At 42.6% G+C, this 27,700-nt stretch overlaps 1 protein-coding gene and 1 long non-coding RNA gene across 5 annotated transcripts in view; one reads left to right on the top strand and one right to left on the bottom strand.

The window, feature by feature from the left end:
* LOC128417819 (uncharacterized) overlaps positions 1-27,700 on the bottom strand; it is a 313,698-nt gene that overhangs the window by 133,896 nt on the left and 152,102 nt on the right. The gene's annotated exons all lie outside the window — the stretch shown is intronic.
* FARS2 (phenylalanyl-tRNA synthetase 2, mitochondrial) overlaps positions 1-27,700 on the top strand; it is a 193,569-nt gene that overhangs the window by 23,248 nt on the left and 142,621 nt on the right. For 2 of the 4 annotated variants that reach the window (XM_053396992.1, XM_053396991.1), the window contains 2 exons: positions 19,901-20,102; positions 20,478-21,110. The exons of 1 other annotated variant lie outside the window; for it this stretch is intronic. In XM_053396992.1, coding sequence (XP_053252967.1) covers positions 20,085-20,102; positions 20,478-21,110 — 651 coding nt within the window. In that variant the 5' untranslated portion in view covers positions 19,901-20,084. The remainder of the gene's footprint in view (positions 1-19,900; positions 20,103-20,477; positions 21,111-27,700) is intronic. One more of the 4 variants, XM_053396993.1, reaches the window with a different exon arrangement.

Here is a 27,700-nt window from a genome sequence, read left to right as displayed (position 1 = left end):
ATACTACCGTAGATCGCTGCAATCTCTAGCCAACAATGTCTTCGACTCAGAGTTGAGGTAATGCTAATAACCCACTATATTAAGTGAGTGGGAATTTTGGGTAGATTCTACTTCACATGTAATAATCATTTTATTGCATTTTAATACACATGCACTTTTCTTCATTTTTCAGTTTACGTCCAATATAAGGCATCCATTTTTTCTTTGTTATCATTACATGGGCAAAGTAAACATCCTGTCAGTAGAATGGTGGCATCTTGGGCAGTTTAAACTTGGAATTTGTGCAGCAAGAGGTGCAGATCGAAAGTATTCTTAACGTAAAAAGCAACAATGTGAATTGTTTTTTTTATAGGTAAAAGTGGGGGGTTGCTTTCACCTAGATAATTTGCTGTGAACAAAAAAAAATACATACTGGGAAAGTACAGCCCAAACAAAGTGTTGGGACAGTATGTGCTGTGATTTCTTTTGTGGAAGGCATTGCAGAAACAAATCTATTTGTCTATGTTCCTGTCCCCCTTCTTCCTCCCCCTTTAATTTCTCACTTGCCTGTATTGTCTGCTGACACCCTCTAGATGGTGTTGGGGGACCCTACTGTGACGAGTGTTCCTTTCAGCGTGAGTCAGAGTTTACATTCCACCTAACATGTATTTGTGACAATGTGTTGGCATGTATAGTAGGTGGTGTTTGAGTTTGTATAGATTTAAACACATAAATGAGGGCGCTGATAGCAAGTCATGCAGAAAATGCACACCACCGTTTTCAAGAGCCATTATTTGTGTGCTTATTACTGTACTGATTGATTACCTGTCTGGGGGCTGAAAAGAGAAAAAATAGTATCCCATATCTCATATGGTAAATCTTTTTGGCTTTATACATTTTTGCCCAACCATGCAATGCTATGCATATCTACTCAGATGTAAGTTCAGAGGGACTTGCTCCCATGTATGTGTGGGATCGTAGCCTCAGACTTTTGTCTGCTGTAGTTGTGCTTGGCAAGGAGCTGTAATATTTTGCTTAAACTTAGATTTTCTGCATTTGCACATTTTAGTCCCAGAGTCTTAAGCAGATGTCAGCTATTATAGCAGATACCTTTTCAAAGGCTGACCCTGGCATTGCGAATGAACTGCCACCCCTGTAGAGCTATGAATCTTAAAGCCACTGAAATGAGAAACTGTTCTTCTGTTGAGGGAACTCAGGTTTTGGGGGGTTTTTGGGGTGCCTGATTTAGGCTTTATACAACATGTTTTTGCCGAGATACAAATTCTTGGCACGGGGTGTTGCTTTTGTTTTTTACTATGGTATGTAATACACACACACACATACACACACACACATATATACACACACACATATATATACATACACACACATATATGCACATACATAGACATAAACATACATATGTGTGTGTGTGTGTGTGTGTGTGTGTGTATATATATAAAAATATATATATATATAATATTTGCCCTGTGATCCTTGGATGAAGGGCAGTATATTAATTGAAAAAATAAAAGAATTATAAATTATTATAATAATAACAATTGGGTGATTGTAGGTAACACTGTAGTGTAGGTCCTAGGAAGGTTGAGAGAATTGCTGTGGGAATGCAGTTCTCTGAGCTTTCCTTTAAGTCTCTAATACTGAACATATGTCTTAGGGAGGAGCAATATGATCCACATAGGGACAAAATTCAACAGTCCCTGGCTGCGATAATGCCCAGGCCATGGTACATCCAAAAGTTTTTATATGGAAGCCTAACAGCGCAATCCTCCCTGTGTCTACTCGGAAGCAGGTTCTGCTGAATTCAGTCAGGAAGCCCCCCAGGTCAGTGGGATTAGGACTGCAGCCTAAATGATCTGTTCGCAGCCAACAATATCCTCAGCTTCGGAAGGAGTCTGTATGCGTGGGATGTGCAATTGAGAAAAGAGAATTAAGATTTCAACAGCCCAATAAGTTTTAGTTAAGGTTTTGTCCCCTTCCGCTGCTGTTTCATATTCTCTGCCACAGTTTGACATTTTTCAGCCAAGCGAAAACATTCAGCCGCATCCATGGAACATTAACTTAACTCTCATTCTGGGACTATCTCTTGATAGCTTATGTAGGAAATAAAATCTTCCCCTAATGCTTCTCATACAGTTTTTAACCTACTCGCTACATCTTTTGGATCCAGGGAGAGAATAAAGCATTTTAAATGAGAGTGATGCAACATTAGCTATGTAACTGGGCTGCTGTACAGTGCTAAGTTAATAATTTTTAATAAATTCCAGCTCTTAAGATATACAGGGTCAGCTGCAATTCAGCTGCTAATATGTAGGTCTGAAGACATCAACCGATGAATTTGTTAAATTCAAATTGAATATGTTGATTCTAACCAAATTTTAATCAGAGTTGACTCCTGCGAAAGCACTTCGGATTTTATGGCGTTGATATAAACAACAACCATCTTTTCATTTGGACACTTTTGGGTGATCCTACTGCTGGGTTCAATTTGAGCTAGGTGTTGCCAGGGCTCAGACACGGGAACATCCAGTGTTGAGACTCAGTCATGGAATGTGTGGCTTAATAACAAAGAGTATTGTGCCTTTGAGCATGCAGGGTAGTAAAGCGAGTGCTGGCTGTGGGCCAAGAAGAACTGGGTTCAGCTCCTTCCTTAGCAGTGAAGCTCACTGAGATGAATTTGGCCAGTCAGCCACACTCAATCTAATTTATCTTGCAGGATTGCTTTGAGAGTAGAATAGAATCCCATATCAGTTATCCTGAGTTATTTGAAAAAGAAGGGTGGAATGCAAAGGTGTTTTAATAACAATCATGTCCAGAGGGCCTGTATGCTTAACTAGTTTGTAGAACATAGCTAAGTTTAGGAGCAGGATCCAAGTGATTGTGAGTCTTCTTCCCAAACATTGTTGGAAAAAATGTTTCTGGCTTTATATTTGTTTGCTCATCTCACTGGTAGCCTAAATATGTCCTCAGCATTGCAATAACTGTTTTTTTTTTAAAAATAATAATATTAGCCTATAGTTGGTTAAAAATACTTTGAAAACGGCTTTGCAGGTTCCACCAATGAACTCTGCAGGTGCCAGCCCTTTCTCAGAGTACAGTACTAGATGTGCTTTTTTCAATTGTGGAAAAGTCATATCTGCCCTGTGTGCTCCTCTCTTATCTGTGCTTTGTTTGAAAATGTGTGGAAAATTGCAGTAGCAGAGAAGGTCACCCACCAAATGAAATGAATATGAGGCATAGTCAAACCAGGTAATTTTTTATATAATTTGGCATCGCATTAGTACACACCGTATTTTTTGCACCATAACACTCACTTTTTTCCTCCTAAAAAGTAAGGGGAAATGTCTGTGCGTGTTATGGAGGGAATGCCTACGGGTGGCATGCCTACGGATTTTCCTCCTCTAAAAACTATGTGCGTGTTATGGTCGGGTGTGTGTTATAGAGCGAAAAATACGGTATACAAACTGTTCTATAATAGAATATCCTCCAAAAGCAGTTGCGTTGTGTTCCACTTTGGCGTCTCTGTTACTGTCCTTAACCTAACATCTCTGCTTGTGATCTCCCCATATAGAGAATGGAAGAGTAAAAGATGATTGACTTAGATACCATTAATGCTAAGATGAGCAATTACTGTATCTATGTAAGCTACCCAAGGGCTTTAAATTCTCTTTATTGAGTTCTTTCACCTTCACTTTATCTAATTTATAAAGTTAGTATTTTGGTGAAGTAATAATAAATGTTGTAACAAAATATATATATGTGTATGTGTGTGTGTGTTTATATAGAAAAGACCCTTGTATGTGACAGAAACACAAGGCGCTTCTAGATAGTTGCTATTTTTGAATGGGAGTCAGTCACATACCAGAAAATTTAGGTTGCACAATTATACAGTAGTTACGCTCCGGGGATCACACCGAAAGCCAAAATCGCATATAGTCAAGACACAATCGGTCACCCAACCACAGATCAAGAGGAGCAGATGACAGCAAAGGTTTCAAGGTTTTTAGCTGGGGCAATCAGAATAAGGTTCACCAATTGACTGCTGATTCAGGACCCTAAACTGTGTTTTATATAATCAACTTTTTATTTTGTTTTGTGTATGTCGCAATGTTCCTTTGTTGCTATGGCTGATGCGAATAAAGTTTCATTCATTCATTCATTCACAATGGGTTCAGTGGCGGATGGGATTGCTAAAGTCATTTTCCCCAAGAACCCTGCTTCCTTTACATCCCATTCTGATTTTTTTTGCCACACGTGTGTAGCTGAATGCGCACAAGTTACATGTGCCCAAGTTGTAGCCTTACTGTAGTTGATTCAGGGGTTTCGTGCTGCAAATCTCCTTTTCCTTTTTCGCATTGAGAAAAGTGGTGCGGAAATGCACCAGAAAGTGCCGGCTAACACTTGTTTTGATGTACCATCATCTAACCTCACTGGTAATAAATCAGAATGAATCTTCATTAGACAGGCCATCTCGAAGTGCCTGGAATTGTGGTTCAGTGAAGAGGGAGCAGCAGAAGCTGGGAGAAGGGTTAAATACCCATCTTCCTATGCGACTGTTTCTGTTCTGCAAGCTGCTCCCTTCCAAAATTTGGAATTGTAGGGTTTAGAAAGACAACTTGGCTGTGTAGCTCTGGCTCCTGGCTTCCATTTCCTCCCATTTGTACTGATCCTGCTGTGTTTGCCTTGAGGACTGAGCAGTTATTGATCAAATATTATGCCTTCCTGCACCAAAGCCTGAATAAACTTATGCACTAAAGCATCTTCTACAATGAAACCATTACCTTCTGTAGAGCTGACTCGGCACTGGCTTTGCTGCAGCCCTGAAATAGGAGAGGTACCGATGTAAGATCCTGGACTGAATTTTGCCAGGGTATTAATTTAGGTAGAAACTATGCAAGACGTAATAGCGATTCACCTCAAACCTGACAAAACTTGGCAAGGTTAGATTTTTCCCCAAAGTCACTTGAATATCAAGGTGACACTGCAGCAAAGAATCCCAAAGCTCCTTAAAGACTAAGAAATGAATTGGGGCATAAGATTTCATAGATTTGTGCCCACTTTTATCAGATGCGTAAACCCATAGACAGAACCTTGTAGTGTTTATGTTCAGGTGGTTTTCTATTTGAGCTCCTAAATGTGTCTGTTGTTGTTGTTGTTTGTTGTTGTTATATCTTACCTTATTAAATTTCTATATCACCCTTCACCCAAGGACCGCAGGATGGTTTACAATATAAAAACACAACATCTGGAGGAAAGCAGGTTGGCAAAGTCTGGTCTTCAGCATATTTGTTGTTGTTGTTTAGTTGTTTAGTCGTGTCCGACTCTTCGTGACCCCATGGACCAGAGCACGCCAGACACTTCTGTCTTCCACTGCCTCCCGCAGTTTGGTCAAACTCACGTTTGTAGCTTCGAGAACGCTGTCCAACCATCTTGTCCTCTGTCGTCCCCTTCTTCTTGTGCCCTCCATCTTTCCCAACATCAGGGTCTTTTCCAAGGAGTCTTCTCTTCTCATGAGGTGGCCAAAGTACTGGAGCCTCAGCTTCAGGATCTGTCCTTCCAGTCAGCACTCAGGGCTGATTTCCTTAAGAATGGATACGTTTGATCTTCTTGCAGTCCATGGGACTCTCAAGAGTCTCCTCCAGCACCATAATTCAAAAGCATCATTTCTTCGGCAATCAGCCTTCTCCAGCATATGCAGGAATTATAATTCTTGAAGGCTGTAGATAGTCTTACATAAAGATCTTCATGCTGGGTTAGCGAAGTCTGTAACCTGAAGCGTATGTAACCTGAGGTACCACTGTAGTAGCCATTTAAGACACAGTTCTGTGGTACCTGGGAGGGCATCTCAGATGCTGTAGGATTTTGTAGATCTCTCATCTTCATGTGCGGAGCAGGAGGTCCACCCAGTGTGTCTAGCTCACTGCAGCTGTGGAAACATCCATGACTGCTCTTTCTCCTCTGTTAGTGGTCTGATGGAGACAACAAAAAGGAGTCATGCAGGTATCTTATCAGGAGAGGTTTTAGTCTCTTGGGAGAGCCACACCCATTCCCCTGACACATACACCCTGGATTCGGTGGAGGGGTGGGGAGTACACCAGCCATGGGGCTGGCCTACTTATTTTCCTTCCCATTGGTCCCAGCAGGAAAAAACCTAATCAGGTTGGTAAAAGCCAGTGTGGCATCATGGTTAGAGTGTTGGACTATGACCCAGGAAACCATGGTTTGAATCCCCACTCATTCATGAAGCTCATTGTTTATCTCTCTCCCCTTCATACCTGATTTTTCTGATCCTGTTTTTATCCAATTCAATTAATATGTGTTTAGCATTTGGAACAGAAAAAACCCCTGCAACCCCGCACTCCATAACTCTCCAGTAGGCTTGAGAGTAGTGGTTAGATTTTATATAAGAACTAAATCAGTTTTATTAATTGTTTTATCCTTTCCATGCCATAATTCAGAGAGGACTGCTGAAACTGTGAATGGGAAACAGATTGGCCTTGAATTTTATTAGCTCTTCTCCGATTGATGTCAGGCGATCACTGACATGCAGGTCCTTTTGGTCCTGGAAGAAGGCAGAAAGGCGGGGGGGGTGGCGTGCTCATATGCACTCTGCCGATGCATGTGGGGGGGGGCCGGGAATGGAACCCCTGCACAAAATGGCTCCAGTTTGTACATGACTTCTTCCCTCAAAGATCTTGGGAACTGTAGTTCAGGGTTCTGGGAGTTGCAGCTCTGTGAGGGGTAAACTACATTTCCTAGGATTCTTTGAGGGTCAGCCATGAGTTGTACTTGTACTTGAAAGAGATGGTATGGATGTGTAGAATTCTGCATATTATATGGGTACTGCTGTAAGCAGAGGAGGGATTCCAGCCTTTCTCAACCTGTGGGTCCCCAGATGTTGTTGAACTACAACTCCCATCACCCCTAGCTAGCAAGGCCAGAGCTCAGGGATGATGGGAGTTGTAGTCCAACAACATCTGGAGACCCACAGGTTGAGAACCGCTGGATTAGGCCAATATCTCCTTCCGCTTTAGGAGTACTGTGGCATAGGGAATAACACACCCGTGCCTAGCTTGCAGTCCCTGCTTCAAGAACCTTGGTGCTTCTTACATGGCAAATCTGGGAGGTGGCTAAAAAGAAGGCAGGGAGAATCCAGTTAAGGGTGATCTACTCTGTTATGTACTGAAGTTCTCACCCTGGGCCAGAAAGGGGATACTGTAGATAGTTTTCACTCAGGTCCACATATGCAAATAAGGAATTGAAAGTGACGTTCAGTGATTGGCTAGTTACAGAAAGTTGTTACTATTGCGTTGTAGTGGAGCTCTATATAAGCAGGCTGGCTGAACCCTTCAGTTCAGTTCTGTTCTGGCCTGTGAATAAACAAGAGCTGTTTAAAGAATCGCTGTGTCGTCTGGTATGTTCACCCACAACTTAACATACTCCTGAAGAGTTTTGCTGGTGAATCACCAGGGTAGTTCTCCAGTATCCTCCTTGCCTTAGCAGACTACCACAAATCTAAAAGTTGTGTCATGGTGCACAGAATTACTTCTGCTGGTCAGATCACACTTTGTTGAAATTCACTTGTACACTATAGAGAGGATTCTGCCACCCACCCACCCTGTATTTTTTTTTTAGGGGGTGTGTCAGTTGAAGAGCACCTCAAAACTCTACCATCTCCCTGCTCTCCTATATGCTAGCTAAAAGATGCAGAATTGCACAAAGCAGCTTCTGCAACTCCCATAGCTCAGAAATAGAGGATGATAGCTCCGGTATCACGTAGCACTACAGACATTCTGGACAGTGTCGATGCTCATGGACATCTGGAGCCAGGCTGCCATAATTTGGATGGCCTCCCAGACTTTGTCTGCAGTGCCAGGGGTCACTTTGGCCTTTTTTGGGCAGCTCACAGTCAGGAAAGTGGAAATGCACTCCAAAGTCACCTGCTGGGCAGATTTTCTGTGCTGTGCACAATTTTTTTATTTTTTGAAATCCTGAAGATCCAGTTAAACAAATGTCGATGGCGAGCCCCATTTTGCAAATCCATTGGCTGAAATTTACTCCCATGCAAAGGATAAAAAAGAAGCGTTGTACATCAGTTTGCAAGGTTATTCTCACAAAACAGCTTGCAATAGCGGTAGTGATAAAGCAGTTGTGCAATTTACCTGTTGAGCTCTACAAATAACACTGTTGCTCTACTTTGCAGCGTTTGCAGGCTGTCAACATAACTACTTTCAGAAGAACATTAGGGCCTGGACTGACAATATTCATATACAGACACCTTCTGGCTTAAATAACACATTCCAAACTTCTCAGCTTAGTATCACATCAGCGACCCTTTGACCCACCCATTAGCCTGCCTGTGATTCATTGGTGATGATGCACCTCCATTTTTAAATCAGTGATGTGCTTCAGATCTTGGTACCACTAGCCTACCTGATGTGAAAGTTGGGAATTATATGTGCGTTTATCTTCAAGAAGCCCACTTTCTGTCATTTCTGAACCTCTGTGTGTGCGTGTGGCATTCAAATTATACATAGCGGGTGATATTTAATGTTAGTCATGCTCAGAGTTGCTTTCAGTGGTTTACTGTGAGTGTCTCTTAATGGGATATCACTCAGCATTTGCAATCACACAAAAATAGTAAGTCCATATATAAAGTAAAGGTAAAGGGACCCCTGACCATTAGGTCCAGTCATGACTGACTCTGGGGTTGCGGCGCTCATCTCGCTTTATTGGCTGAGGGAGCCGGTGTACAGCTTCCAGGTCATGTGGCCAGCATGACTAAGCCGCTTCTGGTGAACCAGAGCAGCGCACGGAAACACCGTTTACCTTCCTGCCAGAGCAGTACCTATTTATCTACTTGCACTTTGAGGTGCTTTTGAACTGCTAGGTTGGCAGGAGCAGGGACCAAGCAACGGGAGGTCACCCTGTCGTGGGGATTCGAACAGTCGACCTTCTGATCGGCAAGTTCTAGGCTCTGTGGTTTAACCTACAGCGCCACCCGCGTCCCTGAGTCCATATATAATTTGAGTTAAATGTTTGTACATTTGAACAGTGCCACTGCAGCAGGTATAAAATGAAACACATTGGGCATTTGGGATCTCCAGCTGAAGTTCTCTATTTGTCTACGGAGCTTCCTTTCCCACCACCCTTCCTTCCTTCCTTCCTTCCTTCCTTCCTTCCTTCCTTCCTTCCTTCCCCAAAGAAGCAGCACCTTCAATCAGTTACTCATCACACATATGCATTGCAGTGTGCAGAAATGTGAATTGGGTTCAACCGTTAATTGTTTTAAACAATCTATTTATTATACTACAGGGCTGTTGGGAGGCATCATTAAATAGCAGCTGTACAGAACTTTGAGAAGCCCAGTAGGAAAAAAAGTGCTAAGTAAGCAGAAAGGGGCTATTAATAATCAAAGACCCATACATAATACAGCGGCTTAAGTACTACTTTCTGTATTTCTTAATATTCATTATATGAGCGAGTCTATGCATGATTGGTGAGGATCATTCAAAACAGAAGGAAGGTGTTAATTTCAAACAGGCCATAGCTGCAACTGCTCTCCCCTGGCAATGTATGCTAAATCTAAAGATTCAGAAATGCCCCCGTTTTTTGAAATGCGGTATGTGGAGTGTATCTCTTTCAGAAACACTGCTACTTCCGCCTTTGCAAATTTGCTTTGTCAGTAATTCAGTTTCTCCGTGCAGGGCCATTAGAATGTCTATATACTTAAGTGATGCCTATCGCTAGACAAAAGCAGGCACACCTGTGCATTATGCATAAATCTTACTATTTTTAAAAGAACATTCAACTGTTTTTAAAGGTCCGCATTTCTGCCCATCATATAACAGTTCTTTTAAGTGTTTTGCGGGCTTTTAATTATTAAACGTAGTCTGGCATGGCGGATCACATTTCAAGTCATGTTCATTGATGCGCATGCAACATCGATTGCAAAGACATTGCACCTAGTCTGAATCTGTCGAAAACCCCTTTTTTGGTATGGATCAAATCGAGACCCAAATAACAACGGTTAATATTGGTGTGAACAAGAGTTTATTGTAAAATGCATTGATTTGTTTTTGTACAAATCCCCCACCCTTTTTAAATTTCCCTGCCAGCTCTTTCTTTCTAAAGGTAGAGGAGCTCAGGAGCCCATTTCAGAAAGCCCCTGGATTATCATGTCTGGCTTTCTTGTGTCTTAAGTCGCTTGCTGGTTTGTACAACGGCCAGGCTTCCTTGCATAATTTCTTTGACAAATGGCTTGCTTATTAATATTTCAGCCCTTCTCTTGCCAACTGGTAGAAGCAGTGTGCCTCTAGGCTGCAAAATAGAGTTCCTTCTTCCGAAGCACTCTAACCTTTTCTTTTAAACGCTTTGTAAGAACCCGTGACAGATAAATGCTGCAGTTCGAACTTGAGATGACTCCTTTTCTTCTTCTTTTTTTCTTTTACACAACTGAATGTACGTTTGCTAAGTACAGCCGGAAGGTACTGTGTGGCTGAAACAAAAGCAAGCGCACCAGCAGCTCTGCACACACCTTTCATGGCGCCTGCCCCTCCTGACCTGAAAGCTGTCAATTTAATTTGATTGTGAAGCCAAAATCCGTTTGGAAACTTGCATGTCTTCTCCCCTTTCTGGATTGGTTGTGGAAATGTACATAACGTTAACCGACACGGCTTGCAGTTTTCCCAGTACAGTGGTACCTCAGGTTACATACGCTTCAGGTTACAGACTCCGCTAACCCAGAAATAGTGCTTCAGGTTAAGAACTTTGCTTCAGGATGAGAACAGAAATCGTGCTCCAGCGGCGCGGCGGCAGCAGGAGGCCCCATTAGCTAAAGTGGTGCTTCAGGTTAAGAACAGTTTCAGGTTATGAACAGACCTCCAGAACGAATTAAGTACTTAACCTGAGGTACCACTGTATAAACACCATTTTGTGCTGGGGTTGAGCAAAGAGCAACCACAAACCCACAAGAGCTGCCTGATTGGATCAGAACCAAGAGAAGTCAACGAGATGCTCCTGGAAATTCACATGCAGGTGTCTTGTTTCCCCAGGCAGGTGTTTGGAGAAGAGCTGCTGCTTCGAGGATGAAGCAGCTCTCAGACTTCAAGCCTGTACATTAGCCAGAGGCATTACCCTTTTCTGGCTGTCCATCAGGGCCTGATCTGATCAAGGGTTTCCCCCTCATCCCAAGTAGCCTCATGTGCAGCTAGTTGGGCACTTTGGCAGCACCAACGTTCTTGCCTTTCTCCCCACCTCCTCTGCCTTAGGGAAGATGAGGGATGGGGAGTTGTCTGAGACGAAGGCAACTGGCATGGGGACCTCCAGTCCTGGGAGAAGGATAGCCAGAGCTGATGGCTCCTCATGGTCATTATCAGTATGGAGGTCTGCTGGAAGGTCCCCTTGCTCCACAGTTGAGGAGACCTCAGGTTGCAGCCCTGGGCAGGGCTGAACCATGACCACAGAATGCAGTGTCAGGGGCCATCTCCTGCTGGCTGCTCCTGGTATCTGGTACACATAGATGTATTGCCTCTGAACATGGAGGTGTCATTAAAATAAAGAAGAAGAATATGTAGAAATTTTACACAGTAAAGGTAAAGGACCCCTGACAGTTAAGTCCAGTCGCGAACAACTCTGGGGTTGCGGCGCTCATCTCGCTTTACTGGCTGAGGGAGCCGGCGTTGGTTTTTCCAGGTCTTGTGGCCAACATGACTAAGTTGCTTCTGGTGAAACCAGAGCAGTGCACGGAATCGCCATTTACCTTCCCACCGGAGTGGTACCTATTTATCTACTTGCACTTTGACGTGAAGAGTTTGGATTTGATATCCTGCTTTATCACTACCCGAAGGAGTCTCAAAGCGGCTAACATTCTTCTTTCCCTTCCTCCCCCACAACAAACACTCTGTGAGGTGAGTGGGGCTGAGAGACTTCAGAGAAGTGTGACTAGCCCAAGGTCACCCAGCAGCTGCATGTGGAGGAGCGGAGACGTGAACCCCGTTCCCCAGATTACGAGACTACTGCTCTTAACCACTACACCACACGTGCTTTCGAACTGCTAGGATGGCAGAAGCTGGGACCAAGCAACGGGAGCTCACCCTGTCGCGGGGATTCGAACCGTCGACCTCCCAATCAGCAAGCCCAAGGCTCAGTGGTTTAGACCACAGCGCCACCCGCGTCCCTAACCATCTGGTGTATGATGGTTATCATTATAGCATAACCTTCTTAGTTGTAAGATGCTTTCCTGATCTTTCTGAATAATAATTCAGCGAGGTAAGCCATTATTGCTCCTGCTTCATAGACAAGGAACTAAAGCGGAGAAACAGCAGTTTTCCTAAGGGGACTCTGCAAATCTGTGTCTGTTGCAGTGGCTTGGACTGGAGGACCCTCATGGTCCCATCCAACTCTACAATTCTATGATTTCTATGAATATTGTTGCTTTCTATTCTCTCTCGCTCTCTCCCACTTGCACACACACAAAAATACATATTATTTATTGTGTATTTAAAAAGCTTTACTTAGAAAGATGTGATGGCTCATTATCTTATTAAGGAAAATGGCTCCCAGTTTTCTTGTTTCATATTAAAGTTTCCACAGTGTTGCCAGTGATACTGTCATGATTAATATACTGCTTGTGGAAGGCAGGCAACTAGTCAGCCTGCAACATTCTGAGACGCCGTTAGAAATTGCAAAATACACATAACTTGTGTATTCTTTGCAAACTTGTGACTGTAGAAATGCTTAAAGAACTATTGGTACTGAGTACATGGACCCCCTCCTCCAACTCCTCCCCCCCTCACCTTCCCTCCTCATTCTTCACAACCACATTATCCTACTTTGTGCCCAGGGATATTAAGCGAATACATCATTTTGGCATATCTGGGGAGATTTGCAGATTTTTTCCCAAACAGAAGAGGCTCCGCGGAACTACAGCCTAAGTGTGTATGTAATGCAAAGGACTACTTAGATTAAAATAATGTGTTGCATTTTCCAGTACATGTGAAAATGTGAGCAGTTGTAAAATACTGTATCTCTGTTTCACAAACACAGTTTATATCAGAGTGTTTCTTTTGCCTATCTGCAAACACTGATCTGGAAAGTTGTTTTAAATAATTATTTTTGTTCAATTTTGATAATAACAGTGCAAATATAATCCCTTGGTAACAAATTTGGTGCCACAGCAGGAAATTTGCAAAAAACCCCCGTCATGTTATCCTTGTACAGTAAAGAAAATGATTATTAACACTTTTAGCTTTGCTTTGTTTTCTTATATGTATCGTATATGTTTCTTAGTACATGATATGATGAGTGTGAAACTTGCAAATACCCTCTCCACAAAGCAATATGTAAAAAGGCTCCACTCATATTAGCATAGGTCAAGAAAGAACCCAAAACACTTTCAGATTTGCCTGTTTTGGCATTTTTCTTTTGCACTTCATACGAATATGCCAAACATTCGGAAATAGCCGTGCCCCAATTTTTATCTAACCAGCCATTCAGAGTAAAGTTGGATGTTATCCAATGGCTAGCCACCTCTGGTCAAGCAGTAAAGAGAGAAGCCCTCTGTGTACTATTGCAGGGTTATCCAGTTTAAGGGTGCAAGAGCTGTGTCAGAGGGTGTATTTGCCCAGTGATGATCAAAGGTTTTGCAAAAGCAACCTCTCAGAAAGGTTTGACTAATTTGCAACCCCCACCATAAATGATAAAGACCGCCTTTTCCACCACAGCCTCACCAGTGTTCCACTGAGATAGCCAAATTTATTCTGTGTAGTTGAAGTGGCGTCCAATGCCATCTGTGAATCGCTTTGAATGCAGCCTCTTGAATACGAGCTGAAATTAACTTGTATGGTGGATTCTGCCACATTGCATCCCAAGCATCAGCAGGGATTCGCCTCCTAAAGCTTAACTCCCATACCGTTTTAGCACTCATGGGAGTGCCAGCCATCTCTACAGTAAGCTCATTATAAACAACAGAGACCATCCTTTCATATTATAGCCAGGCTGAATACATGATTATTCATACCACTCTTAATGCTCGTCTGACATATGCCTCGCTTCTGTGTAGAGTGCTGGATCTGCAATACTTGAAGCCAAGATGGGTGAAAGGCTCTCAAGATATGGGTGATCTATTGCAGTCTTAAAGGGTTACCATTCTTAAATAAATCTGTCAGCCTACAGTGGCCTGCATCTTCCCAACCTGGGAAGTGAAGGAATTTATCAACCTGCTTGATTTCCTTATATTCCAAATTTGGAACTCACAGTGACTCTAAAGGTGGCAGTCTTTTTGTCCTATTTAGTCCAACCTTCCATAGAAAAGGGATTTTCTATGGTCAGAAGCACTGTTATGTTCAACTTATGGAATGGCATGTAGGCCTGATGGATTAGAGTGGCTGGGGAAACCCAGCCAGATGGGTGGGGTATAAATAAATTATTATTGTTATTGTTATTGTTATTGTAATTTTCTGCTTGCAGCCATGGAACTGAAAGACCCCTTATATAACAACTGTTTTAAATTACAAGCCTGATAATAGGTCAACAAAGGAGGGTAACTAAGACCTCGTTTCATCTTATGCCTAAACATAGTTTTCTTAATAAGTCTGTTCCATTTGTCTAAATTAGCAAACCGTTCCAAAATCTCTTGCTACCTCTTGAACCACCCATAAGAACCATGTCAGTTTCACTGCCAACTCAAGTTTTTGTTGTTGTTTTTTAAATGATATTTATTCAATGTTTCTTCAATACATGAATATGAAAAAAGAAAAAAAGAAAAAACAGAAAAATACAGCAAAAAACCACAAATAAGATAAAAAGAAAAACCAACAAAGAAGAAAAATACAAATCTCAAATTTACATCTTTTCATTTGCTTATTTCTTGAACCTCCTCACACCTCCCTTTTTGTATTCCAATTTAATTCATTATTTCAGCAAATTCTTCCCATATTTCTCAATTTAATTTAAATAATTTATCTTGACAATCTATCTTAATTATTAATTCAACATACCTTTTCCATTTTTTAATATATTCTGTTATTCAGTTTACCTTAATTTCTTTGACCTTATCTTGTCTTAAAAACCTTAAAATTTCAAAATTTAAGCCATATTCATACATAACTCCTTAAAATTTTTTTTTACTAAAGCCAATTTAGTTCCTTTCCAACATGTTCCCTGATATTTCATTAATATTACATTAATTCCAAAAATAAAAAGAAATTTTTCTTAATATCTCTAATTTTTATCCAACGTCCCTTCTTCCTGGTCTCGGGTTATGTCAGTCCTTTCTGGCCATTACATCCAATCCATCAACCTGGTGATCTAATGTCCGAGACCCTTAAGTCTCTTCTAGGCCCCTTCTGCAGATTTTCTTGTTCTTGTTTAGGCTTACATTCTTCTTTATCTTTTGTTGGTTTCTTTCGTAGTTTCTTTCCTTTCTCCTTGGCGAGTGGGTCTCCGGGGGATTCCAACCGATAGTAGTCTCCATTTTCCTTCATCAAGCTAGCCCATACCCCCCAGTCCCACTCCCCGTCATCGTTGTTGTAATTCAAAAAGTAATTATCCAGAAGATAGTTGTCCACCTGTTTCATAGTCCCACTAGAGTTAAGAGCTTCCTTGACTCCAGACACTTCCATCCACACTCCATGTTCGATCTTCCAAAGCAGCAACTTTTGTTCCTCCAAAACTTTGGGTCTCACCATTTGTGTTACTTGGGATACAGTCGCAGCCTCTTCTGTCTTCATCTGCCCTTGGACTTGCCCTGTCAAACCAGTTTCCTGAATTGGACTCTGTATAATTTCTTTATCCTTGTTTCCTGTTAAATCATATTCACTGGCTACAGCAGTCATCAAATCCAACTTTTCATTCATCAAGTTCATTTTCTCATGCAACTGCTCCAGCAATGTATTTGTCCTGCCAAGGGCAGACACCAAAACTTCCTCCCAACACATTCCTGATCCAGGCCACACGACTGCTCCCATGGTCTCAAACTCGCAGATGTGAAGTCTCCGATTAAACTAAAACAGCAAACTGACAGGCTCCCTCTAGGGGACACAATTTCTATTTGTATCCATCTTTAAAAAACGTATCCAACAAAGAAAAGTTACTTTCGATTTTCAAATACTTTGTTTCTTTAATATACTAAAATGCAGAAAGCAGCGTTGAAGTTAATTTGTTTCTCCTTTCCCCCCCACTATCTGTCAAAATACTCCACTTTTAATCGATGGACGTCTTTCACACTTTCTTTCCTGACACCCCGTTCCCAGGTTTGGGGCGATGGAAACTTATATTCCTTTACTCTCTCTCCTGCAGGCTTAAACAGTCAAATTTTTCCCCCTTTTCTCCTGCTTTCCAAGGGGGTTTTATTGGTTGTAGATGCAGGAAATTTCAATCTTTAAAACAACTTTCCAGGCTATTAGATTGTAAGGTTTTTGCTTCAATCTGTTTACAAAAAGCGGAAGGCGGACTTCCTGTTTAAACCTTCCCGCTCGGTGCCTAATTCACAAAATTCACGAATTTCTTAGTCCAATTTTCCGTTTTTACTCACGGGTACTTTGTTTAGAGTCCAATTGTCATCAGGAAAAAGTCAGCGCTCTCTGGCGATGGCTGTGTGGCTTCCCTCCGTGAAAGTAGCAATCGGTTCGCTGCACCGCGCTGCTCACCCCACTTCGCTCTGGAGCCCCAAAAAGTGGGTTTCCCTGCGAGTAGGGGAGGCGCTCTTGGTGCTCTGCCGAACCCCACGTTCCCAGGCTTCTCCGCCTGGGATTTCTAGCGGGTCCCCGCCTTCGCCGCGGCGGGAAGACCCAGTTTCCACGGAGCCCGTTCCTCCGGTCGGAGGAACTCCGCCATTCGCCGATGGCGCTGACCCGGAAGTCCAAGTTTTTGGACTTGTTTGGTGTTTTAAGTTTCCAATGCTCTTGATGACATCCCCTTTGAATCCTTACCCTTGGAAATGCAAACAGGGAGATTTATCCTATCACTGAAATGATCTTTTCGGTCTAGGAGAGCTGTAGATTTATGCCTCTGTGTTGCCTGCCTACAGACCACGCACCCCCAACTGGAAAGTTTTAATAAATGGAAGGAGTCCAGCTATTCTGCATCATTTTTTATAAAACAGTCTATCAATGCAGTGCTGACTACAAATTCCTAGATGCAAAACGTACTTATTCTTTTGATTCTAGAAATTTCGCTTTGGTTCCTGGCTCTGGTTGGTAGATCTTGGAATCTTAGTAAAAAAACAAAGTAGATTCAACAAGTCTGATATCTGCCCCCTCCACAGTATTTTGTGGGTGCTGATTGTAAAACTTGCTCTGCACTTTGTCTTGGTTTGTTGAGGGCCATGCCAATTACTTAGATAACTTGACTGTTCCCAAATGCCAGCTGGTGGCATTTTTCTAGGACTAGATGGCTCTTTGCAGGGGTGGGGGTATTCCTTATAATAAATATTTGTCCTGTGGGGATGAATGGGTAGGGGGGAAATGGTTTTTTAAATGTATATTTTATAGAGATGAACAAAATTGATTATTCACTCCTACTTTATCAAAATACCCAGGAGAGACTTTTGAGTGGTATTTGGCCTTTTTTTTATTGATTGAGACAAACAACACAGTAAAGGAAATTAACTGTCACATTTCTGTTTTCTCCTGCAAAGATTCATAAAAGGATTTTGCCAGTTCAGGTGTGGTTTGGCTTTCTCCCACTGTTTCTATATATGTATTTTATTTGAATTTGTGTCAGAAACACAGCGTTCTTGGTATTCTGACTTGTTTTTAACCGTTCTGTGACTGTATAATAAATTTTGATTGATTGATAGTTTTGTATTCTGCACAGCTTCTGCTCCCAAGTGTACCAGTTTACTTGAGCACCTCAATTTTTGCTTACAATAGCTAGCCCATGCTCCTTTGCATGGTTCAGAGGATGGGGGCAGTCCTGGAAAACCGAAGTACTGTATTTATGTGACTCTAATGCACCATCAAATCTAATGCACACCTCAATTTTCAAAACATTAAAACCAAAAAAGTATTTGCTGGCGAATGTAAATGCGCCATCAAATCTAATGCACGCTCTAATTTTCATGACATAATTTGGCCAGAAAGGTGCACATTGCATTTTAGTAAATAAGGTAGATAATTCGAATTAGCCTCTTCTTCCCAGAAATAACTAATGGTAATAGTTTATGCACATTAGCGCCTTTCTTAGAACCACCATTTTTAAAAGTTCTGATGTCTCTGGGCTACGCATAGCCTGTGAATTGTATGTTACCTTTTCCTAATTTATGTCCCATTTTAACCAGAGATGATTTAAGCAAAGTATATCATCAACTATAGCATTTACAACCTTATGCTCAGACAAGTTTGTATGCTGGAGGGAAAAAAAAAACTTAGTTGAGTTGCTAAACAGCTTGGTAAATGCCCAATCCTGGTAATTTTACCATATGTCTATTACCGGTATTTTGTTTTTAGCATATGTTACACTGGTAGAACTTCTCTTGCGCAACAGAAGTTTGTCAGATCACTAAAAGAAGGCAGCCTTACTTTCCTCATATGTTCCACAGCATTTCAGGGTTGTTAGGGATTTTCTGTCCATTAAGTATTTTTTGGACAGAAGGGAGAAATGAACGGCTTTAAGGGATTTGGGCCCAACCTGTCAATTTACAAAAAATTGTATATTAAATAGTCCATCTGGAGCCCATCAGCAATGATTTCCAAGAAAGAGTGCTAATGAAACATAGGAATTTGGGAGATGCTTACCATTTATAGTAGTAGTTTTAGTTAATTGAGAAAAAGAATCTTGGTGCAAAACCCAGAGAATCCATCTGACTTGATCCAGGAGGTTGTGGGGCTCCGCAGATGCCCAGTGATGCCTCTAGGGCTCTCTCTAGACATTTTGCTGTCTGGGGTAAAGGACACTGTGATGCTGACTAGACTTGCAGGTGAATCTCCTTTGAACACCAGTGATGGAATAGCCTCCTCCATTGCACCTAAGGCAGACACCCAGATTACTGGGGGCAGGACGGGATGTATGGCAGCAGAGGAAAATGGCTGGCAGGGGTAGGGAGTCAGGAGGAACAGCCAGGAGCTACTGCTCCAATCCATTCGCCTTCTGAGGCGATGGCCTCACACGGCCTAACATGAGCACTGGCCCTAGATTTCTCCCTCTTGACACCTGGCCTATCTAATCCTGCAAATTTGCCATATTTGAGGCCTGATTCACTTATAATCCTCTTCAAGAGGAAGAAGAAGAAGAAGAAGAGTTTGGATTTGATATCCTGCTTTATCACTACCCTTCAGGAGTCTCAAAGCGGCTAACATTCTCCTTTCCCTTCCTCCCCCACAACAAACACTCTGTGAGGTGAGTGGGGCTGAGAGACTTCAAAGAAGTGTGACTGGCCTAAGGTCACCCAGCAGCTGCATTTGGAGGAGTGGAGACCCGAACCCGGTTCCCCAGATTACGTGACTACCGCTCTTAACCACTACACCACACTGGCTATGTGTGAGGCTATGTGGAGCTGGATAGTCTTCTGCTGCCGCCATTTGTAATCTTCTAGCAACTAATTGTAGCATTTGCCTTCTCCTGCACGGGCAGGTGAGTTCCTGGAATGTTTCTCATCCACCATCTGGTCAGCAGAAGAAGGCAAGAGGTTGAGTGAGGCAGACTTCAGATTTGCTCCCTGGCTCTCAGTCTGAGTTTTGTGTAGGGTGGGTAGACAAGATGTGAGCTTGTGGCTTTTTGTTCAGTATACAGTTTGGTGAAGTAGGCAGTAGAGAGTACAAATGGGATGACTCAGTTTTTACTGCAGCTTTGCATCCCAATCAGCCATTATGGAAAGCTTTGTGAAGAAATTACAAATGTTTTTGATCATGGTCTTTGTTACTCAACATTCACGTTATTTACCTCCTTCTCCTTCCCATAGTAATTGGCTGGCAATCTCCTGCAGAGAGACAGAAGAATCCACATAAATTATCCTTGAATCCATTCTCGTGTATGAGAATTATTGGCCGCATTTTCAAAGACTCTATCTGGAATATAATCAGACGTCTGTTGGGCTTATCTTGTTTATCAACACTATTTGAGAGGGACGCATCTGATGTTCCAAAATGGTGCTGTTTGTACAGGTAGGTGTTTTGCTTTTGCTTGCTTTAATTGGGAAGTTAAAATGAACATATTTCTTGGTCCATTGAGAACAGTGCTATTTAACATATCTGGTAGCCTCTGCTCCCCAAAGTCCTGGGAAGATTCTTTCCCAACCCACTTTTCTAACAACAAGAACAACAACAGGGTTCCCGCCACTTTGTCTCTGGACCACTGCTAGTTTTTGCTGCACTCCCAAAGCATTAATAATTTTCTTACATTATAGAACTGTGATGGAATAATTTCATCAGCTTTTCTTTGTGACTGAGTAGACTAAAACTCATATATTTCATATTGAAGGTTGTGTGTGTACTGCAAGCGGAAATCATTATTTGCATTTGATTTTCTACTTCCTCCAGCATATAAAAACCCCTGCAATGGCTGCATCCAGAAACTTAATGCAAATACTCGGCTGTGGCAGAATGGTTCCATCATGGGGACTTCTGGGAAGAAGACCTTCCAGTTGCAGTCCTGCATGGTGCCGGCGAATATCTTCAGGTTTCGCTGCCAGCACCTCCGTAACAGACACAGTGGAAGTTCTTGGCAAATCTTATCTCCCAGATGACTATACCAATGTCACAAAGAAGATTCTTTCCAAGGTGGGGGAAAACTTGCACAACCAAAGGCATCACCCTTTGTGGCTGATGAAAGAGCGTGTGAAAGACCACTTCTACAAGCAATATATTGGGCGCTTTGGGACGCCACTCTTCTCTGTGTACGATGATATGCCTCCGGTGGTCACCGTTGAGCAGAATTTTGACAGGCTGCTCATTCCAAAAGACCACCCTAGCAGGAAGAAAGGGGATAACTACTACCTGAATCGTACCCACATCCTAAGAGCCCACACATCTGCCCACCAGTGGGACTTGATGCACTCGGGACTCGATGCCTTTCTGGTTGTGGGAGATGTTTACCGTCGAGATCAGATCGATAGCACCCACTACCCAGTCTTCCACCAGCTAGAAGGTGTCCGGCTCTTCTCCGACCATGAGGTAAGAAAGCGTCTAGCCAACATGGTGCCCTCCCTGATGTTGTTGGGTTCTGGTTCACATCGGCCCCACCCAGCCCAGTGAATGATTAGGAATGATGGGAGTTGTTGCTGAACAACACTTGAAGGGCACCATGTTAGCTGTTGCCATCATGGCACCCTCAACAGGTACAGGAGGATTGATAGTATTTGTTTACAGTGGTACCTCGTTCTGGAGGTCCGTTCTTAACCTGAAACTGTTCTTAACCTGAGGTACCACTTTAGCTAATGGGGCCTCTCACTGCCGCTGCGCCGCCACTGCGCAATTTCTGTTCTCATCCCGAAGCAAAGTTCTTAACCCGAGGTACTATTTCTGGGTTAGCGGAGTCTGTAACCTGAAGCGTCTGTAACCTGAAGCATCTGTAACCCGAGGTACCACTGTATTTCATTTCTACTGTCCCTTTCCTCCCAAAGGAGCCCAGGACAGCAAACATTAAAAATGTTGAAACAATAATATATTGGTCAATCACAGGACAGACACCTGCAGAAGCAGTTCCCCATTGTTTTAGGGGCTAACATGATACCAAGCCTTATCATGGTACAGGGGGAATTCATGATGGTCACCCAGCACTGCTAAGCTACATGGAGTCTTGTACCTCTTTTACAGTGGCGCTTTGTCTTAGCTCATTTGAGGCCTTGTCAGCATTTCTGCTTCTCACACAGAAAAGCATTTCTGCTCTCAAGACGGGCATTCAGGCCTGTCTCCATCATGAGCCAGTCTCTTGACCAGAGTTCTTTTCGATTCCACTCTGCAGCTTCTGGGCTAATCACATTCATTGCACAGACAGAGGTCCCCCCCCCCACCCCCAGTTGAGCTCATTAACTCCTGTTACAACAGAATGGCAACAAACCATATCTTTGTTTATCACTGGGAAGCAAAAATGTTTGGGTTTGTGCGGCTCAGAATATTAGTCATTCTCGTTTTTAAAAGAGCATATGTCTCCTAAAAAATGCCTATCTCATTGCCAGGAGGAAAGTTATAAGTGCTCTAGGTAACATAAATTGCAAAATGGAAGAAAGTATGTCTTTCTTGCTGGTTTATGGGATCTCTGCATCATATAATATAAATCTTTATCTTTTTAACCACTCTAGAACAGTGTCAGTAGGATTTCAAATCTGAAGTGTAGTCTCAAAAATTGTAGGCATATACCTTGTGTTAACTCCCTCAAAATACTATATAGGAGGGCCTTTCGGTGAAAAATTATAGTGACACATTTAATGGCTAAAAACATGGACATTATATGGAAATATATGTAAGCTTAATCCTGTTAATTCTCCGTTTTGAAGGGTTGTGAGTCCTCTGTTTGAAGGTGTCCTTTATTTGAGGACTGTCCAGTCCAAGATAGTAAACCATAAAAGTTTAAAGATAATGAACCATAAAATGGGGAAGCAGCAGCCTGAAAGTTGACCGTCAGCTGAACAGAGGCACAATGTCTTCCCCACTAGGGTCAGATGTGTTATGTACTGAAGTTCTCACCCTGGGCCAGCAGGGGGGTACTGTAGATAGTTCAGGTCCACATATGCAAATAAGGGATCGAAAGTGACATTCAGTGATTGGATAGTTACAGAAAGTTGTTACAGTTACGTTGTACTGGAGCTCTATATAAGCAGGCTGGCTGAACCCTTCAGTTCAGTTCTGTTCTGACCTGTGAATAAACAAGAGCTGTTTGGAGAATTGCTGTGTCATCTGATATGTTCACCCACAACTTAACACGATGTATTGTATTCCTGCTTAAATTACAACAATTCTTTCTAAGTTTGTGCCTGTACATATAAATGACCATATGCAAATTGGTATTCTTGTTTGTCCTTTTTTGGGTGTGTGTGATGTAGATATTTTTTGGGCAATGCCTAACCGGCCCCCTTCGAATTGGCTTGCATTTCATAGTGGCTGATTTTTAAAAGTCTCCACCATGCTTAATCATTACTTGTGTGCATAAGGAAGGCAATCCCTTAACATTTGTTACCAATCTTTATAATGCCCTAGAAAGGAACATAAGGAAGGTGTGAATACAACATTATTATTATTTACTGAGTACAGTTTTCACCCTTTTCTGTTCTCAGTAGATTGGATTCCATTATAAGAGGGCACAAATGTTTGGACTCTTCTCAGAGTGGGTGGGTGTGGATCAGATGCACTAGTACTATTATGGGATTGTAGCAATAGACCTCATTTCCCTAGGACTTCTCACAACACTCTCTGCCATGTAGATTCCACCCCCCTCACATTGTGAAGATTGCAGCCATTAAACTTGTTTTTACCTCAAGCCAATAATCAGAAGGTCATGCTTGATCCAGTTATTCTAAAAAATGATCCAGTTATTCTAAACAAATGCTCGGATTCAGAGAACCACAGAATTTAGTTTCCTGGGACTGGGACGCGGGGAGCAGCAGAACCACTTGCCCCATGGCAGAACGTCTTGTGTGTGTGTGTGTCTGTGTGTGCAAATGGAGGCTACTTTCAAAACTGAGTTGGAATGGTGGAATAAAAAATCTTGCTCAGGGTGCGACCAAGCCACCTGCTGGCTTAAAGCAAGTTTTTGGATCTTGGTGCTGCAATCAGAGCTAGTAAGCACTCTTGAGTAATGCAAAAAATATTCCTATTTCTCCACACTCTGGGCATGTTAGTTTCTTTTCCATTTTTATACCATCAACTTTAAAAGTATAGATAAGAGGCACATTTCACCTCTGTATTAATTATACTAGGAGTAAATGCTAGATGAGAGAGAACTTCCTTGCCACTGAAGAGAGTGGGAAGTGTTGGATATTCAGTTGGGTTGGCTGCAGTGATGAACTGATGAGCCTTGCATAGAAAACGGTTGTGTTCTTCAGCACGGCTTATGATGTGGTTAGCTTCTTGCAGGAAAACGAAGCTTTTCTTTTATTTTAACTTTTTTTTAACAGACCAGAACATACATTTTTTATTTTATTTTTTGCTTTTGGCTCGATTCAGCACACCAGTATTAAATGGGCACCACAGGACTGCGCTATCCTCATAGTTTATATCTAGAAAGTGTCCGCAGCGTCTGTCATTTTGTTTTGTTACAGAATGTAATAGGGAGATGATTTTTCTCGAGAGAGTGACTGAGATGTTATTGCTGAATGCTAACGTCTGATGTATTCTGCGGCAGTTTTGCTAAGCACTCAGCCAGGCAAATATGTTTCTGGGAGGGTTGCATGGAGCTTTCTTTGCATAACATTATGTTGCTTTCTTTCATGAGCTGAGAAGTAAATGTAGAGATATTTAACTTGCGACAAACTTCTTCGTGAGAGTAAACTATGCAGAAAACATCTTTTTAAATATGTGTGTGTACACGTATGTGTGTTCTTGAAATACGTCCCTGAAGTGCATCTGTTAGTTTTCTGGCTGTTCCTACCCTGAAGGCTTGTATATCTTTTATACATAGGGAGATGTTCCACTTGGGAATATATGAAGGGACCATAAGACCAAACGGAAAACACCAGCCCAAGGACTGTTTGCCGAACTTCTGAGCATCTGCTCTGGTGCTTCAAACACCTTGGGTGGCAGGTGGGGCTGTAGTCTAAACCACTGAGCCTCCTGGGCTTGCTGATCAGAAGGTCGGCGGTTCGAATTCCCACAATGGGGGTTAGCTCCCATTGCTCTGTCCCAGCTCCTGCCAACCTAGCAGTTTGAAAGCACACCAGTGCAAGTAGATAAATAGGTACCACTGTGGCAGGAAGGTAAATTGTGTTTCCATGCGCTCTGGTTTCTGTCACGGTGTTCTGTTGTGCCAGAAGCGGTTTAGTCATGCTGGCCACATGACCTGGAAAGCTGTCTGTGGACAAACGCCGGCTCCCTCAGCCTGAAAGCAAGTTGGGCGCCGCAACCCCATAGTCACCTTTGACTGGACTTAACCGTTCAGGGGTCCTTTACTTTGACCTTTACCTCTAACACCTGCCCCTTGAGAAGGAGGACAGTTGCTTTTTATGCTCTGTAGGTTGTGCCTTCTACACACAGGAAGGATATTGCAAAGCCCTGTACAATTTGTTCCTCCCCCAGCTTCCAATATGCTTCCTCCCCCAGCACTTCTGGTTGAACACTAAAATATGATAATGTTCTTTTCTCTGATCTTGTGTAACCTCTGTTTTACTTTATTTGTGCAAGTGATGCTTCTGCAAAGGAGTGATGAAGAGTTCAAAAATGTGGGAGTATGTTAGTGGAAAGGAATGAAATATACTGCATTAGCCTTGCATCTTTTCCTTTCCCAGTGGATCTGTAATAAGTTGGCCAGCTTTTTGTGTCAAATATCTCAGCACCTCAAACTGGGCGACTCTGAAATGGTTCAGAGTTGTTTTTCCACCGTGAAAGGAGCTAGCGTCTTCCCTCATCCCCAGCCAGGCTGGGCTTAAGGACACAGTGACTCTGAATTTCTGCAGTGGCATTTCCTTTCTGATTTTTCAAGATGGTGCACTCCCAGGAATGTGCAAAGTGCCCATCTGAATATTGCATATTCTGCAAAAATAAGTCTGCTTCTGGACATGTACATTTTTGTCTCTGACTGTATGTCTTTCTGTTTTGACAGTTGATAAGCAAAACAGCATTTTGGGCAGGAGAGTCAAGTTTTGACTGGTTACCACCCCCAGCAGTAGCTGATGGGATGGTGGAGCATGGCATTCACTTGACCTGCAGTCATTGCATCATTGCTGCTTACTGGGAGAGGCAAGGTCAGCACAGTGCAGACACACTGGCAGAGCCAATGTGGCATTCCTGCTGGTGGGTTTGCACTGCATTGACCTCACTGCTACGTCTCCTCTCCTCATTTACCTTCCAGTAAGCAGCAGCAATGCAGGTCAGGTGAGCACTGCCTTAAGACTCCATCAGCTACTGATCCCTTGCAATAACTTCAGCCTGAAAGTTATATGTACCATACTGAATTTCTAGTGAATGTTGTGTTTTTTCTTTTTGCAAAAGGCACTTCAGCAGTCACATGTAGAAGAGTAGGGGAGTACATTTGGAGGGTACACAGTTCCCTGCCTGCCTGACACAGACTCTGCCAGAAGAGTTTGTATGGAAACAATGTCTTTAAAACTTGACTGTAAAAATCATCTCACATTTTTTTTAAGGTGTGTCACTTTTAAATTTAACGTGGTGTTCTCTCCGCCAGAGGGAGCTAATGCAAATTGAAAGTGTCTATTTCAGCAGTGAGATTCAATTAGCAAAAGTGAAAACATGCATATTGTGGACAGCTTGAGGCATATGTTTCAGATGATGCCAACCTTTGTGTAATCTTCTGGGAAGCTTGTCTGAGGGGATGTGGGAGAGCCCTTCTGATAATTCAGCTTCCTGTTGCTGGCTGCCTTCAGCATCTGATTATTTAGAGGAAGATGCAGAGTTGCCACCTCAGAAGTGCACACTGGTGTTTACATAATAAAGATGCTTAAGATGAACAAAGTGAAACACATATCTGTTGATTGACACATCGCTGTTTCCATTGCTGTAACATGGGAAGGGGCGTAACTCGGTCTAGATCCAGAAACTACCAAAGCTAAGTATACACTGAAGGGAAACACAGAGAAAATGCATTCCCTTTAAGGTTAGGAAGAGATGCAAAAAGATGGAGGTGAAGCGGGCAACAGACTACTGGAGTCTGGCATTTCCTTACCCATCCTCAGATACAGGCCTGGTTTATTCGTCACAGTGCACCATGGTTTCAAATAAACCATAGTTTACTGTGAACTAGCAGCATGTTGCTCAGGCATGTTAGTTTCACAACTTCCAAGGAGGGAAGCAAACCACAGAGTGGCTGGCTTAGCGCAACTTGCAAACCAAGAAAACTACAAGCGGTAATCCAGGAGCAAACTTTAGTTTCCATTCATAGTTTATGTGGAAAGAAACAAACCAGAAGTGCTGGTTTGCAAATCATGCTTTCCATGGTTTGTTTCTCTACTCGGGAAGGGGAGGCGTGAAGTTGCACTTAGCATGTATTGTGGTTTATTTCAGAATATGACTTATTGTGACATGAGAATGGGGACCAGAAACTGCCAAAGCAACAAACATGCATTCTACTTTGTTCAGCTAGAAAGTTGTTGATGTTGGAGTAGCTAAATGCTTTCCCTTTTCTACCTGAGATAGGTTTGCCCCCTTTTGGAGTGCCAGAGCATGTGTGTGTTTCATAGCTGTTCAAGAAACATGGTTTCAGCAAGTGAAGCTGTTCTTAGCGCATGGGCTCTCTTCAGATATCACAGCCCCATCATAGTGAGCAGGCTTCGGGTTTGTGGGCTCCTTTCAGCTCCCCCCCCCGGTCCCATTCCCACATCCACTGTTTGTGATCCTTGTAACTTGCCATGATGTCTGATTGTGTCAAATTTGTTGTTGTTGTTGTTTAGTCGTTTAGTCGTGTCCAGCTCTTCGTGACCCCACGGACCAGAGCACGCCAGGCACTCCTGTCTTCCACTGCCTCCCGCAGTTTGGTCAAACTCATGCTGGTGGCTTCAAGAACACTGTCCAACCATCTTGTCCTCTGTCGTCCCCTTCTCCTTGTGCCCTCCATCTTTCCCAACATCAGGGTCTTTCCCAGGGAGTCTTCTCTTCTC

Source organism: Podarcis raffonei, chromosome 7 (assembly GCF_027172205.1).
Source record: "Podarcis raffonei isolate rPodRaf1 chromosome 7, rPodRaf1.pri, whole genome shotgun sequence".
NCBI lineage: Eukaryota > Metazoa > Chordata > Lepidosauria > Squamata > Lacertidae > Podarcis > Podarcis raffonei.
This window is presented reverse-complemented; position numbering and strand designations above follow the sequence as displayed.